The 12,280-nt window shown below is 53.0% G+C and overlaps 2 protein-coding genes across 4 annotated transcripts; one reads left to right on the forward strand and one right to left on the reverse strand.

Annotated features, from left to right (window-relative positions):
- Positions 1-593: 593 nt before the first annotated feature.
- Positions 594-7,090, reverse strand: OSCAR (osteoclast associated Ig-like receptor). The gene is given in 5 exon segments (XM_033229080.1): positions 594-1,249; positions 2,089-2,370; positions 2,807-3,061; positions 3,064-3,105; positions 6,994-7,090. Coding segments are annotated over 5 exon segments (798 nt in total). The 5' UTR covers positions 7,076-7,090; the 3' UTR covers positions 594-1,112.
- NDUFA3 (NADH:ubiquinone oxidoreductase subunit A3) lies at positions 2,248-12,261 on the forward strand. 3 transcript variants are annotated; one of them, XM_033229085.1, is made up of 5 exons: positions 2,248-2,383; positions 8,548-8,809; positions 9,028-9,102; positions 11,519-11,596; positions 12,064-12,261. In XM_033229085.1, the coding sequence occupies exons 2-5, from the start codon at positions 8,790-8,792 to the stop codon at positions 12,200-12,202; spliced, it is 312 nt and encodes a 103-aa protein (XP_033084976.1). In that variant the 5' UTR covers positions 2,248-2,383; positions 8,548-8,789; the 3' UTR covers positions 12,203-12,261. The 3 variants fall into 3 exon arrangements, with proteins under 3 accessions (XP_033084976.1, XP_033084977.1, XP_033084978.1); XM_033229086.1 differs by lacking the exon at positions 2,248-2,383 and having other exon boundaries at positions 8,548-8,799; XM_033229087.1 differs by lacking the exon at positions 2,248-2,383 and having other exon boundaries at positions 8,620-8,799; positions 12,111-12,261.
- The last annotated feature ends 19 nt before the right edge of the window (positions 12,262-12,280 follow it).

Raw genomic sequence — 12,280 nt, forward strand, 5'->3', positions numbered from 1 at the left:
GGAGTTTGAGACCTCCCTGGCCAATATGGCTAAACTCTATCTCTATTAAAAATACAAAACTTAGCTGGGCGTGGTGGTGCACACCCGTAATCCCAGCTACTCAGGAGGCTGAGGCACGAGAATCACTTGAACCCGGGAGGCAGAGGTTGCAGTGAACCGAGATCGCGCCACTGTACTACAGCCTGGGTGATGGAGTGAGATCTTCTCTCAAAAAAAAAAAAAAAAAAAAAAAAAGTTGTGCTTGATTATGCTTGATGGAAAAAAGGTGAGACCTTCTTTTCAGCAATGAGTCTGGTAGAAATCGGTGTAACAGGGTAGCTCACATTTATCGAGCACTTACTACGGGCCAGTTACTGTTTTAAATGTTTTATATGTATTACCCACTGAATCCTACAACAATCCTATGAAATGGGTTTTATCAGTGCATCCATTTGACCGTCCAGGCGAGAGAGAGTTGGGAAGGGTGCTTTCTCAATGCTGCCACTGTGACCGGAGTTGGTTCCTTCCAGTGGGTTTGTGGTCTCGCTGACTTCAAGAATGGAGCTGCAAACCTTTGCGGTGAGTGTGACAGCTCTTAAAGATGGCATGGACCCAAAGAGTGAGCAGCAGCAAACTTTATTGTGAAGAGCAAGAGAAGACAGCTTCCACAGCCTGGAAGGGGACCCGAGCAGGTTGCCACTGCTAGCTAGCTTTTATTCCCTTATTTGTCCCCGCCCATGTCCTGCTGATTGGTCCATTTTACAATCCTCTTGTAAGACAGAAAAGTTCTCCAAGTCTCCACTCGACCCAGGAAGTCCAGCTGGCTTCCCCTCTCACTGCTACCTCTCTGTAGCTGCTACTACTACCACAGTGAGTAGACGGCAGCCCCGGGATTCGAACCCTCTGTCTTCTGGCTTGGAAGTCTTAACCACTGATCGCGTCTTCCACTCAGCTACTCCTTGGGAAAGGCCCGGAAAGAAGCCACAGCACAGGGCACAGGGGTGTCGAAGGGCAGTTCCTCGGGGCTCAGCCAGCAGGGCTGCAGGGCTGCAGGAAAGGACAGTCCAGGACAAGGTCCCAGCTTCTCCACCACTCAGGTTGGAAGTCTTCTGGGGTTGCAGCGCCCCTGGGGCTCAAGGGCGGACACCAGCAGGAGCGCGGTTCTCGCTGCGCCAGTCAAAAGTGACCAGTGCGCCCAGGGAGATGAGGACCAGACCGGCCAGCCCCAGACGGACAAGGTTCCCCCGAGTGTAGTCGGAGGAGCTAGAGTCTGCGGGCGGAGCCGGGAGAAAGGGGCCGTCAGCTCCTGGACCCCGAAGTCTGGGCCCTGAACTCCAGGTTTCCAGCCCTGGGGTGGACTTGGGAACCTGACTCCTCAGTCTCAAAGCTGAGGGGGAGTCGATGGAGGTTTCAACTCCTGGGTCCAGGAAGGAGGGACTGGGGGCCTGGACTCCTGGGTCTGAGGGAAGAGGCACTGGAGCCCGGGAATCCTGGGTCTGAGGGAGGAGGGGCTGGGGGTCTGGACTCCTGGGACTGAGGGAGGAGGGGCCGGGGGTCTGGACTCCAGTGTCTGAGGAGGAGGGGCCGGGGGTCTGGACTCCAGTGTCTGAGGAGGAGGGGCCGGGGGTCTGGACTCCTGGGTCTGAGGGAGGAGGGGCCGGGGCCTGGACTCCTGGGTCTGAGGGAGGAGGGGCTGGACCTGGACTCCTGGGTCTGAGGGAGGAGGGACTGGGGGCCTAGGCTTCTGGGTCTGAGGGAGGACGGACTGGGGCCCGGACTCCTGGGTCTGAGGGAGGAGGGACTGGGGGCCTAGGCTTCTGGGTCTGAGGGAGGACGGACTGGGGCCCTGGACTCCTGGGTCTGAGGGAGGAGGGGCTGGGACCCGGACTCCTGGGTCTGAGGGAGGAGGGGCCGGGGGCCTGGACTCCTGGGTCTGAGGAGGAGGGGCTGGGGCCCGGACTCCTGGGTCTGAGGGAGGAGGGGCCGGGGGCCTGGACTCCTGGGTCTGAGGGAGGAGGGGCTGGACCTGGACTCCTGGGTCTGAGGGAGGAGGGGCCGGGGCCTGCCTTCCTGGGGCTGGGGAGGCGGGCCGGGCGGCAGGGCCCTCACCTTCCCAGCTGATGACCAGCGCCTCACTGCGCTGCGACAGCACGTAGGGCGCGGAGGGCGTGTGGTAGTAGCAGCTGTAGGTGCCGGGAGCGCGGGCGCCCAGCAGCGGGAAGTCAGCCCAGGGCTGCGCGGAGTCGCGGTACTGCAGCGGGGCCGCCACGCCCTCGCGGTACAGCACGAAGCTCATGTTCCGCAGGCGGCCGGCGCAGCGCAGGCTTACGTTGGCGCCGGGAGTCACCACCGGCCCGGGCAGCGCCACCAGCGACGGCCGCGGCAGCTGCTCTGCGGAGACGGGGTGAGAGTCGGCGGCCGCGTGAGGGCCTGCAGCTCGCTCGCTCTCTTTCTCTTTCTGCCTCTGTCTCTCTCTCTGTCTCTCTTTCTCTCTGCCTGTCTCTCTCTTTCCCTCTGCCTGTCTCTCTCTCTCTTCCTCTCTCTGCCTCTGTCTCTTTCTCTTTGCCTCTCTCTCTGCCTTGGTCTGTCTTTCTCTCTGCCTCTCTTTCTCCTTCTGCCTCTCTCTTTCTCTCTCCCCTCACTCTACCTCTCTCTCTCCTTCTGTCTGCCGCGCCCCCTCTCTCCCCCCCAGTATCTCTGTATTTCTCTTCTTGTGTCTGTGAATGTATCAGTTTGCCCGCCTCGCTCTCTCTTTCCCTGTATCTCTCTGTCCCTCCCCTACCTCCCTTGTTCCATCCGCTTCTCCTCCCCGACCCCAGGACCTCACCTGTCACCAGCAGTTCCAGGGGATCGCTGGGCTGGGACCAGACACCCGGCCTCCAGTCTGGCCTCCGGTAGCAGCAGTGGTAACTTCCCCCTTGGGCTGGAGTCACCTCCTCCAGAAAGAATTCTGCCAGCTCGGAGGACACATCCCGGAAGAGAAGGGGACCGATCTCTCCAAGCTTGAAAAGTCCAAATCTCCAGGCGGGTTGGGGTGCCCGGCACCTCAAGGTCACATTGACCCCAGGGGTCACAACTGTAGCGGCTGAGCTCCCAGCCATGGCTTGGGGTATAAAGCTGGAGGGACTGAATAAACAGGGCTGCCTGGGTCCTCAGGCCTCCTGGGAGCCCCAGAAGATGACAGGGAAGTTGGGGAAGGAGGAAAATCACCTTGAACGATTACTGCCCCTTTCTCAGTCTCAGTTTCCTGTTTGTAAAATCAGGGAGAGACTGGACTACAATCAAGGCTTGTTAAAACCAGGTGCAAATCAGAGGGGCAGGACAGAAACTTCTGAGCTTTACTCCACAGTTTGTAAACACAGTAGTCAGGTCCCAGAACTCTGTAATTTTATTTTTATTTTTTTAAGTAATGAGATGGGGGTGTCTCCCTATGTTGGCCAGGCTGGTCTTGAACTACCAGCCTCAAGCAATCCTCCCACCTTGGCCTCCCAAAGTGCTAAGTTTACAAGCTTGTGCCACTGTGCCCAGACTTTTTTTGGTTTTTTGTTTTTTTTTGAGGCAGGGTCTTACACTGATGTTCAGGTGGGAGTGCAGTGGCGTGTTCTGAGCTCACTGCAGCCTCAACCTCCTGGGCTCAAACAATCCACCTGAGCCTCCTGAGTAACTGGGACCACAGGCACATGCCTCTCTACACAAGGCTAATTTTTTATTAATTTTTAGTAGAGACAAGCATTCGCTATGTTGCCCAGGCTAGTCTCCAACTCCTGGGCTCAAGCAATCCTCCCACCTTGGCCTCCCAAAGTGCTGGGATTACAGGTATGAGCCACCATACCCAGCCAGAACTCTAATTTTAAATAACTTTCCAGAATATTTGCAATATAGTATTTCAAGAGTTGCCAAAACGTACTATTGGAAAGAAAAAAAAAATGTTGGATCCCTACCTCACACCATTTCCCAAAACAACTTTCAGATTAAAGACCTACCTGTGTTTCATTTTTTTAACTATAAAATTATTCAAAAAACTATAGGAAAATATATTTGTCTTCGGGTAAGGAAGGCTTCTTAAAATATAAAATAAGAAATTCTATGGAACATTAATTAATTTGACCACTTCAAATTTCTTAAGTTGTGTATGCTAAAAGACAAAACTAGAGGACAAATGACAGTACTGGCAGACATCACTTATTCACAAATCACCCAAATTAAGAGTATAGGAAGGCTGCCGGGTGTGGTGGCTTATGGCTGTAATCCCAGCACTTTGGGAGGCCAAGGTGGGTGGATCACCTGAGGTCAGGAGTTCAAGACCAGCTTGGCCAGCATGGTGAAATCCTGTCTCAACTAAAAACACAAAAATTAGTCGGGTGTGGTGGTGCTAGCTTGTAGTCCCAGCTGTTTGGGAGGCTGAGCAGGAGAATTGCTTGAACCCTAGAGGCGGAGGTTGCAGTTAGCCAAGATCATGCCACTGCACTCCAGCCTGGGCAACAGAGTGAGAACTCCATGATGACGTGCACTTTGGGAGGCTGAGGCTGGAGGATTGCCTGAGCCCAGGAGTTCAAAGCTGCAGTAAGCTATGATAGAGCCACTGCACTCCAGCCTGGGTGACAGAATGAAGCGTCTTTAAAAATAAATAAATAAAAATAAGGGTTGGGTGAGCGGGCTTATGTTTGTAATCCCAGCACTTTGGGAGGCCAAGGCAGAGGGATCACCTGAGGTCAGGAGTTCCAGACCAGCCTGACCAACATGGTGAAACCCCGTCTCTACTAAAAATACAAAAATTATCTGGGCATTGTGGCGCATGCCTGTAGTCCCAGCTACTTGGGAGGCTGAGGCAGGAGAATCCCTTGAACCCAGGAGGTGGTTGCAGCAAGCTGAGATTGCACTACTGCACTCCAACCTGGGCGACAGAGACTCGTCTCAAAATAAATAAACAAACAAACAAACAAAGGTAGAAATAGCTATAGTGACATTGAAATATCTCCAAGAGAGTTTTTGTTTGTTGTTTTTGTTTTTGAGACGGAGTCTCACCCTGTCGCCCAGGCTGGAGTGCAGTGGCGCGATCTCGGCTCACTGCAACCTCCGCCTCCCGGGTTCAAGTGATTCTCCTGCCTCAGCCTCCTGAGTAGCTGGGATTACAGACACGTCCCACCACGTCCAGATAATGTTTTTTTTTTTTTTTTTTTTGTATTTTTAGTAGAGATGGGGATTCACTGTGTTAGCCAGGATGGTCTCGATCTGACTTCATGATCCGCCCACCTCGGCCTCCCAAAGTGCTGGGATTATAGACATGAGCCGCTGTGCCCAGTCCAAGACCCTATTTCTTAAGCCCTGCACTGTGGCAGGCTTAGGGCTTTGCACATGTGATTTGATGAAATCTCACAGCGGCCCATTTTACAGAGAAGGAAATGGAGTCTTAGCAAGCTGTGGCTTGTTCAAAGTCATATAAATGAATACGGTGGTGAAACTGAGGCCTCTGCCTCAGAAGTTCCTGCTCTTCAGTACTCACCTATAATGACCACTAAGGGGAATGAGAAAAGAAGGAAGGAAGGAAGGAAGGAATGGAGGGAGGGAGGGAGGAAAAGAAGGACTTCTGGGATGGGATTGGGCACCAAAATAAAATCTGAGTAGTTGGAAAAGGGGTGTCAGTGACATAAAGGAGAGTGGATGGGGCAGCTACTCACCAGATGGAGTAATGTCCGTGTGACACAGAGGCCCTGTAGAAGGTTGAGGGACTAGTTCCTTTTTTTTAATTTTTTTTTATTTTTTTTTATTTTATTTTATTTTATTTTATTTTTTTTTATTTTTTGAGACGGAGTCTTGCTCTGCCGCCCAGGCTGGAGTGCAGTGGCCGGATCTCAGCTCACTGCAAGCTCCGCCTCCCGGGTTCACGCCATTCTCCTGTCTCAGCCTCCCGAGTAGCTGGGACTACAGGCGCCCGCCTCGTCGCCGGCTAGTTTTTTGTATTTTTAGTAGAGACGGGGTTTCACCATATTAGCCAGGATGGTCTCGATCTCCTGACCTCGTGATCCGCCCGTCTCGGCCTCCCAAAGTGCTGGGATTACAGGCTTGAGCCACCGCGCCCGGCCCCTTTTTTTTTTTTTTTTGTCTGAGACAGAGTCTTGCTCTGCTGCCCAGGCTGGAGTGTAGTGGTGTGATCTCAGCTCACTGCAACCTCTGCCTCCCAGGTTCAAGCGATTCTTCTGCCTCAGCCTCCCTAGTAGCCGGGACTACAGGTGCCCGCCATCACACCAGGCTAATTTTTGTATTTTTAGTAGAGACAGGGTTTCGCCATGTTGGTCAGGCTGGTCTTGAACTCCTGTCCTCAGGTGATCCACCCGCCTCAGCCTCCCAAAGTGCTGGGATTACAGGCGTGAGCCACTGTGCCCAACAGCGAGTTTCTTCCAAAGCCCTTTGTGGCCAGCCCCATCTCACTGGTAGCCCCAGAATCTGAGTCCCCAGCTCGTCTCTCCTCTGGGAAATGAGAATCTTATCCCTCCCTCCTCCTGTCTCAGTAGACAGAAATTCAGACTTCCACTGCCCACCCACTGAAGAAGTGTGAACGCAGACCCCCCTGGGCTGGGCACCCAAGAGTTCAGTCCCTTGAACTCCACCTTTCAGGGGACAGTAATCGGAGAGCTTCTCCTCTCCTGGGTTCAGGAATCTGGGTCCCCATTTCCCTCTTCTCTCAGGAGCTAAGAGCCCTGTTCCCAGCCACCCCCCTGGCTTCCATCCCCCTCCCATATGAGAATCTAGGAGTCCTCCCTGTCCCCTATCCTCTTCCTGCCTCAAGATCCAGAGATACCTGTCACCACCTCCTTCCTCTTTCGGGAATCTGTGTTCCCTTGCTTTAGGACCCAGGGGTCTGGGCCCCCGTCCTGTTCTTTATTTGAACCTAGAATCCCAAAGCTCCAGCTAGTGCTGCCTGGTCCCCCTGCAGGGTGTCTGGGTCTCCATTCTCTCTCTCTTTCTGCCCCCCACCCCATCCAGGAATCCAAGGAGAAGGAAGGGGCGGCTCACAGAGGGTCAGCAGCTGGAGGATCAGCACCAGGGCCATGGTGGGCAGATAACCGCTGCAGCTGGAGTCAGGGCTTGGTTGCATCCTCTCCCCTCCCAGGAAATGAGGAAACATCAGAAAGCCAGACCCAGATCGTCGTTTAAGGAAGAGAGGATCGAGGTGGGGGCCTGTGGGTGACTGTGTCATAGCCCTATGGCGCTGTGTAAAAGGTTAGCGGGGGGGTCAGTCATAACCTGTGGTGTTCATTAATTTAACTCTAGAGACAAATACTAGTCAGGAGGCGGAGGCAGGAGGATCGCTTGAGCCCAAGAGTTCAAGAGCAGCTTGGGCGAGACCCTGTCTAAAAAATAAATAAATTGTGCCACCGCACTCCAGCCTGGGTGATATAGAGTGAGACCATGTCTTCAAATACAGACAGACAGACAGAAAGATATCTGTTTTTTAAAAAAGAACCTATTATGTGCCAGACCCTTGCTGTGATTGAAAGAAAGAAAAAAAGAAAGAAAAAAATTTAGCATCTATTATGTGCCAGGCCCTTGCTGAGATAGATAGATAGATAAGATAGATAGATAGATAGATAGATAAAAACTAGCATCTATTATGTGCCAGGCCCTTGCTGTGATAGACAGACAGATAGATAAAAATTAGCATCTATTATGTGCCAGGCCTTTGCTATGATAGATAGATAGATAGATAGATAAAAATTACCACCTATTAAGTGCCAGGCCCTTGCTACAATTGATTGATTGATAGATAAAAATTAACACCAATTATGTGCCAGGCCCTTGCTGTGATTAATTGATCGATAGATTGGTTGACAGATAAAAATTAGCACCTATTATGTGCCAGGCTCTTGCTGTGATACTGTGATTGATTGATTGATTGACTGATTAAAATTAGCACCCATAGGCCAGGCGCGGTGGCTTACGCCTGTAATCCCAGCACTTTGGGAGGCCAAGGCGGGCGGATCACCTGAGGTCGGGAAGTTGGAGACCAGCCTGACCAACATGGAGAAACCCCGTCTTTACTAAAAATAAAAAAATTAGCCTGGTGTGGAGGCGCGCGCCTGTAATCCCAGCTACTCAGGAGGCTGAGGCAGGAGAATCGCTTGAACCCCGGAGGCGGAGGTTGCTGTGAGCCGAGATCGCGCCAGTGCACTCCAGCCTGGGCGACTCAGTCTCAGAAAAGAAAAAACAAAAAAGATTAGCACCTATTACGTGGCAGACCCTCGCTGTGCGATGTTGGCAGGCACAGAGGGAACTCAGACGCCGTTACTGCTCTCAAGCAGCTGCCACCAGTCCGACTGAAAGACCCAGACCAGGTCAGTTTCTAAAGTGATCTGAGCTATAATGGCGGTAACAGGGCACTGTGAGAGCCCGCAGAAAGCTCCTAACCCATCTGGGATGAGACCTAGCGCTTCCAGGACGAGCTGATGTTGAGCTGAGACCTCGAAGGATAAGTTAGTCATTCACCTTCTCCCGGGCTCAGTTTCTTCATCTGTAAAATGGGCTTTCATACATAAACTATAAAATGAGGACTATTTTGTTCCGCCTTAGGTGGTCTCAGTAGGAGGACTAGTCACCCCGGAGCGACTTATAGGCAGAAACTAAGGAGATTCCACGCAGGTCCGCAAAGTCAGGCTTGCGCTTGCTCCTGGCACTACTTCCTTTACCTCCGCGGCTCCGTCTTTGTTCTGCGCTAGTGCGCACGCGCAGACTCCGAAAGCGGAACCTTGCACAGAGGGACCACAACTCCCAGAGTGCTCCGCGTCCTCGCCGGTGTCGCCGCCGAGACCAAGATGGCTGCGAGTAAGTGCAGGTGCCGGTGGTGCGCGGGGCTCGGGTGGTACCGGGAACCTCCGGGCGGTCCTGGGACTGAGGTGCGGCAGGGCAGTGGTGGAGGCGATGGGGTCCGTGCTAGAGGGGGACGCAGAAGTCACGAGGGGGCTCCTCCAGGGCAGGGGTGGCACGAGAGTGTTAGAGGTCACCGGGGGCAGCCCCTTGCAGGGGTGGTGACCCTCCTCGCCACCCCTTCAGGACTCGGCGCCTTCCTCAAGAATGCCTGGGACAAGGAGCCAGTGCTGGTCGCGTCCTTCGTCATCGGGGGCCTCGGTGCGTGAGTGCTTCAGGCGCAAACTTGCATCGTCCACCCCCGTCCCCCTACATCCCTCCATCTTGTACTCCTAAAGCCCTGTCGCCGCTCTCGGGTCCCCTCCAGTGTGTCTGCACCCCCACGACATCCCCTTGTCTATCCCCATACCCATTATAACGTCTCCACCGCCCCCCGCATTCCGCTCCCCCTACCCAATACGCTCTTAACCCCTCTAAATGAGACGTTCTCAACCCTGTTTATGCATTAACAACACCTGAGCACCAAAAATAAAGTCCAGATCCTCCTCCTCCCTTTCATCTCCCCTCTCCCACATTCTGAATTGAGTTGGTTTGGTTGGAGGTGGGGCTGGGGAAGCTGTGTCTTGTGAAAATCCCTCTATGATCCTAATGTGTCGCCTTGCTGATTGAAAACCTCAGCCCTCTGCCCTGGAACTGTGCTACTGACACCTTAATTAGCACCGCAGTTCCTGCAGGGATGGGGATGCATCCTTTTTTTTTTTTGGAGATGGAGTCTCACTGTCACCCAGGCTGATGTGCAGTGACGCGATCCCGGCTCACTGCAAACTCAGCCTCCCGGGTTCAAGGGATTCCCCTGCCTCGGCCTCCCGAGTAGCTGGGACTACAGGTGCCCACCACCACGCCCGGCTAATTTTTTTGTATTTTTAGTAGAGACAGGGTTTTGCCGTGTTAGCCAGGATGGTCTTGATCTCCTGACCTCGTGATCCACCCTCCTCTGCCTCCCAAAGTGCTGGGTGAGCCACTGCTCACCCCTGGGATTACAGGGATGGCACGTACCACCATGCCTGGCTAATTTTTGTATTTTTAGTAGAGATGAAGTTTCACCATGTTGTTCAGGCTGGTCTTGAACTCCTGACCGCAAGTGATCCGCCTTCCCAAAGTACTGGGATTACCGGAGTGAGCCAATGCGCCTGGCCAAACTGTGGGTTCTAATTCTGTAGTTCTGGGGTGGGGCATGGGATTCTGCATTTTTGAAGAGTTTCCAGGTCTTGTCAGTACTGTTGGTCCACCAGCCAGTCACTAGGTAAGGTTCTGAACACTTGTTCGATCTGGCAGCCACCAGCCACACCTGGCCACTGAGCACTTGAAGCGAGGCTGGTATGAATTGAGGTGGTATAAGACACACTGGATTTCAAACACCTAGTATAAGTGTATGTAAACTACCAGTCGTCTTTTGTTGATTACATGTTGAAGTGATGTTTGGATATACCATGGTGTTTTTTGGTCTGTTTTTGTTTTTTTGAGACGGAGTTTGGCTTTCGTCTAGGCTGGAGTGCAATGGCCTGATCTCAACTCACTGCAACCTCTGCCTCCCGGGTTCAAGCGATTCTCCTGTCTCAGCCTCCTGGGTAGCTGGGATTACAGGCGCATGCCACTACACCTGGCTAATTTTTTGTATTTTTAGTAGAGACAGGGTTTCACCACATTGGTCAGGCTGGTCTCGAACTCCTGACCTCAGGTGATCCACCGGCCTCAGCCTCCTAGAATCCTGGGATTACAGGCATTAGCCACCTCACCCAGCCAAGTATGTTTCTTAAAATTTGTTTCATCTATATCTTATTTTTACTGTGGCTACTAGAAGATATAAAATAATATACCTGGCTCTTACCATCTGTCAGACAGTGCTGGCCCAGAACATTCCTCTTATGCACTGTACCCCATCCTCCAGGACTCCTGGCTCCCACCCTAGATGGACTGTGACTTGTCAGTGACTGTTGTTTGTGCAAACCTTCCTTCTCCAGTTTGTAACTTTTTTTTTTTTTTTTTGCGACAGAGTCTCTGTTGCCCAGGCTGGAGTGCAGTGGCACAATGTGGGCTCACTGCAACCTCTGCCTCCCAGGCTCAAGGGGATTCTCCTGCCTCAGCCTGCTGAGGACCTGAGATTACAGGCTCCTGCCGCCATGACCGGCTAATTTTTGTATCTTTAGTAGAGATGGGGATTCATCATGTTGTCCAGGATGGTCGTGAACTCCTGACCTCAGGTGATCTGCCCACCTTTGCCTCCCAAAGTGCTGGGATTACAGGCATGAGCCACTGTGCCTGGCCAAATGTGTAACAGTCTTAATTTCTCCAGAATAGTCCCATGACACTACCCACAGGATGCTCCATGATGACCCCTACACTCAAAATGTACTCATTCCACGACCAACCCCAGTGCTTCCTCCTCTAGGCCCCATGTATCTGTGAGTGTTAGACTCCCACCCCTACCTCCACTTAACCCCCCAAGAGTTTTAAGCCCTCCTGTCTATAAGTAGGGATCCCGGGGTACCAAGGATCCTCCTGGAGGCCCTCCCTGCTGCCCTCCCACTTTGCAGTTTATCTTTGCCAAGGCTCAGCTTCTCTTCCCCTCTCCTCAGAGCCACCTTCCCCTGGGGCTCACCCCTGTGTCTCTCCACAGCTATAATTATGCCCTCCTTCAGCCCCTACTTCAAGTACTCCATCATGATCAACAAGGCCACGCCCTACAACTACCCAGGTGAGTAGGGGCCAGGCAGGGATCGCTGGGATGGGTCCAGCGTCCCTGGGCTGGGGTAGGGGCAGTTGTGGGCAGGTGTTTCCTGAGCAGGCATCAGAGATTGAGCAGTGGTGCCTGGATTCCCTGTTCCATTTTTTAAGAATTGAGATATAATTTGTATACTATTCTGTGTTTGTGCTTCGAGTTTCTATTACCTTTCCACATTTCTGTCCCTCTCTGGGTTCCCATCTGTTGTTTTCTCGGTCTCCATCTTTTCAGGTTTCTGTCCTGGTTCCCCATCTCTTTTGACCCTAGCTTGCTCTCGCGCAGGCTCTCGCGTGCTGTCTCTCTGGTTTTCCGTGTCTCTCAGTCTCTGTATTTCCTACCTCTTTCTGCATCACTGATTCTCTGACCCATCCCCTCCTCTCAGCCCTGGGGTCCCCCTTCCCTCTCTGAACATAAAGCGACAGACCAGCTCTTCTCTCCAGGACTCTGGAGACGTGCTGGTCTCAGTGGCCTGCCTCCTGTCCCACAGTGCCCGTCCGTGATGATGGGAACATGCCGGATGTGCCCAGCCACCCCCAGGACCCTCAGGGCCCCAGCCTGGAGTGGCTGAAGAAACTGTGAGCATCTTCGCTGACAGAGGCGGCCCCTCCCACGGCTCCCAATAAAAATGTGAAAACCAACTCCAGAGCGTGGGCATGT

Source organism: Trachypithecus francoisi, unplaced genomic scaffold (genome assembly GCF_009764315.1).
Source record: "Trachypithecus francoisi isolate TF-2019V2 unplaced genomic scaffold, Tfra_2.0 Lachesis_group12, whole genome shotgun sequence".
In the NCBI taxonomy this organism is placed as follows: domain Eukaryota; kingdom Metazoa; phylum Chordata; class Mammalia; order Primates; family Cercopithecidae; genus Trachypithecus; species Trachypithecus francoisi.

What these genes read in the sequence shown, in the direction of transcription:
- NDUFA3 (XM_033229085.1), top strand. Translation starts at nt 8,790, where the DNA reads ATGGCTGCGAGTAAGTGCAG. An exon ending in CTTCGTCATCGGGGGCCTCG is followed by an intron (nt 9,103 to 11,518) that starts GTGCGTGAGTGC and finishes GTCTCTCCACAG; the next exon opens with CTATAATTATGCCCTCCTTC. An exon ending in CACGCCCTACAACTACCCAG is followed by an intron (nt 11,597 to 12,063) that starts GTGAGTAGGGGC and finishes TCTTCTCTCCAG; the next exon opens with GACTCTGGAGACGTGCTGGT.